Source organism: Chinchilla lanigera, unplaced genomic scaffold (assembly GCF_000276665.1).
Source record: "Chinchilla lanigera isolate Chin_1 unplaced genomic scaffold, ChiLan1.0 scaffold02477, whole genome shotgun sequence".
NCBI classification, from domain to species: Eukaryota; Metazoa; Chordata; class Mammalia; order Rodentia; family Chinchillidae; genus Chinchilla; species Chinchilla lanigera.
The window spans coordinates 1-1,228 of NW_004957878.1; the positions used below are offsets into that span (position 1 = coordinate 1).

The following is a 1,228-nucleotide window of genomic DNA, read 5'->3' on the forward strand; positions in this document are numbered from 1 at the left end:
ACCCAGCTCATTTGTATTATATTAATGGGGAAATCTGCAAGTTTGACCTGATGAAGTAGGTTGACTTAGAATAAGAAAATTTTTTTGAGGCAGGGTCTTGCTAATGTAGTGCAGGCTTGCCTTGAAGTCACTGTGTAACCCAGTCTGGCCTGGAACTCATGACAGTCCTCCTGCTCCAACATCCCCAGTGCTGGGATTGCAGAGTGTACCACCACACCCAGCTAAATTGTCCAGTTTTTATCAACTGTTGGACTGTATATTACCCCATAATGCACCCCCAAAGCCTAGCCAGTGACAGGAAAATAATCTTTGGAAATTAAGTATGCTAAGAGTACAATGGGAATAACCTGATTTACGATTGGGCATACTCAGATTTGCATTTAGTTTCTTGTTTTTTTTTTTTTTTTTCTGGTACTGGGAATCAAACTCTTGACCTCGCGCTTGCCAGGCAGGCACTGTGCTGCTGAGCTAAATCCCCAGCCCCTAGTTTCTTCTTGTTGTTGTTTTGGGTTGTTTGTTTGTTTGTTTTCTTGGTACTGGGAATCGAACTCTGGACCCTGCGCTTGCCAGGAAGGCGCTTATGCCACTGAGCTACATCCCCGGCTCACGCGTTTAGTTTCTGTTGGTTCTGAGCTTATTCCATGCTCAGCAGAAGAACTGCGATTGTCTTTCCCTGGTTTGTAGGGGATGACCAAGACAGTGAGAAGTCCAAGCCAGCAGGCTCGGATGGTGAGCGGCGAGGGGTGAAGAGACAGCGGGATGAGAAAGATGAGCATGGCCGCGCCTACTACGAGTTTCGAGAGGAGGCGCACCACAGCCGGTGAGGACCTGTTCCTGCCCTTCGGGAGCAGCACCCCAGATTCTGCTGTATCACATGCTGATCAGTGTCCGGAGGGAAGGGTGGGTTACACTCTGCTTTGTTGAAAGAAGCTGTCCGCTGGGATTTGGTATTTACTGGCACTTTAAAGTGGACATACTGTGCTCCAGACAGTCCTTGGTGAGAGCTGTGGCTACATGGACTTACTTTTCTCTGTATAGTTCCAAGTCACCACCACCTCCTGAGGAAGAGGCAAAGGAGGAGGAGGAAGATCAGACTCTCGTGAACCTGGACACGTGTATGTATAAGACAAAAAGGTTGGGGGTTTTAAGTACTCTGCTAAAAGGAATTTTGGGGATTAGACCTGGCCTGCATGTCCTCACACTTTGCCCCCAGTCTTCTTTTTTTTTT

The 1,228-nt window shown here is 47.6% G+C and overlaps 1 protein-coding gene across 1 annotated transcript; it reads left to right on the forward strand.

Moving 5' to 3' along the window:
- Nucleotides 1-561: 561 nt before the first annotated feature.
- Nucleotides 562-1,192, forward strand: LOC102010858 (heterogeneous nuclear ribonucleoprotein U-like protein 2; the record flags this gene model as incomplete). Its single annotated transcript, XM_005415235.2, has 2 exons — nucleotides 562-820; nucleotides 1,039-1,192. Coding segments are annotated over exons 1-2 (333 nt in total), but the record flags the coding sequence as incomplete, so codon positions are not given.
- Nucleotides 1,193-1,228: the final 36 nt, after the last annotated feature.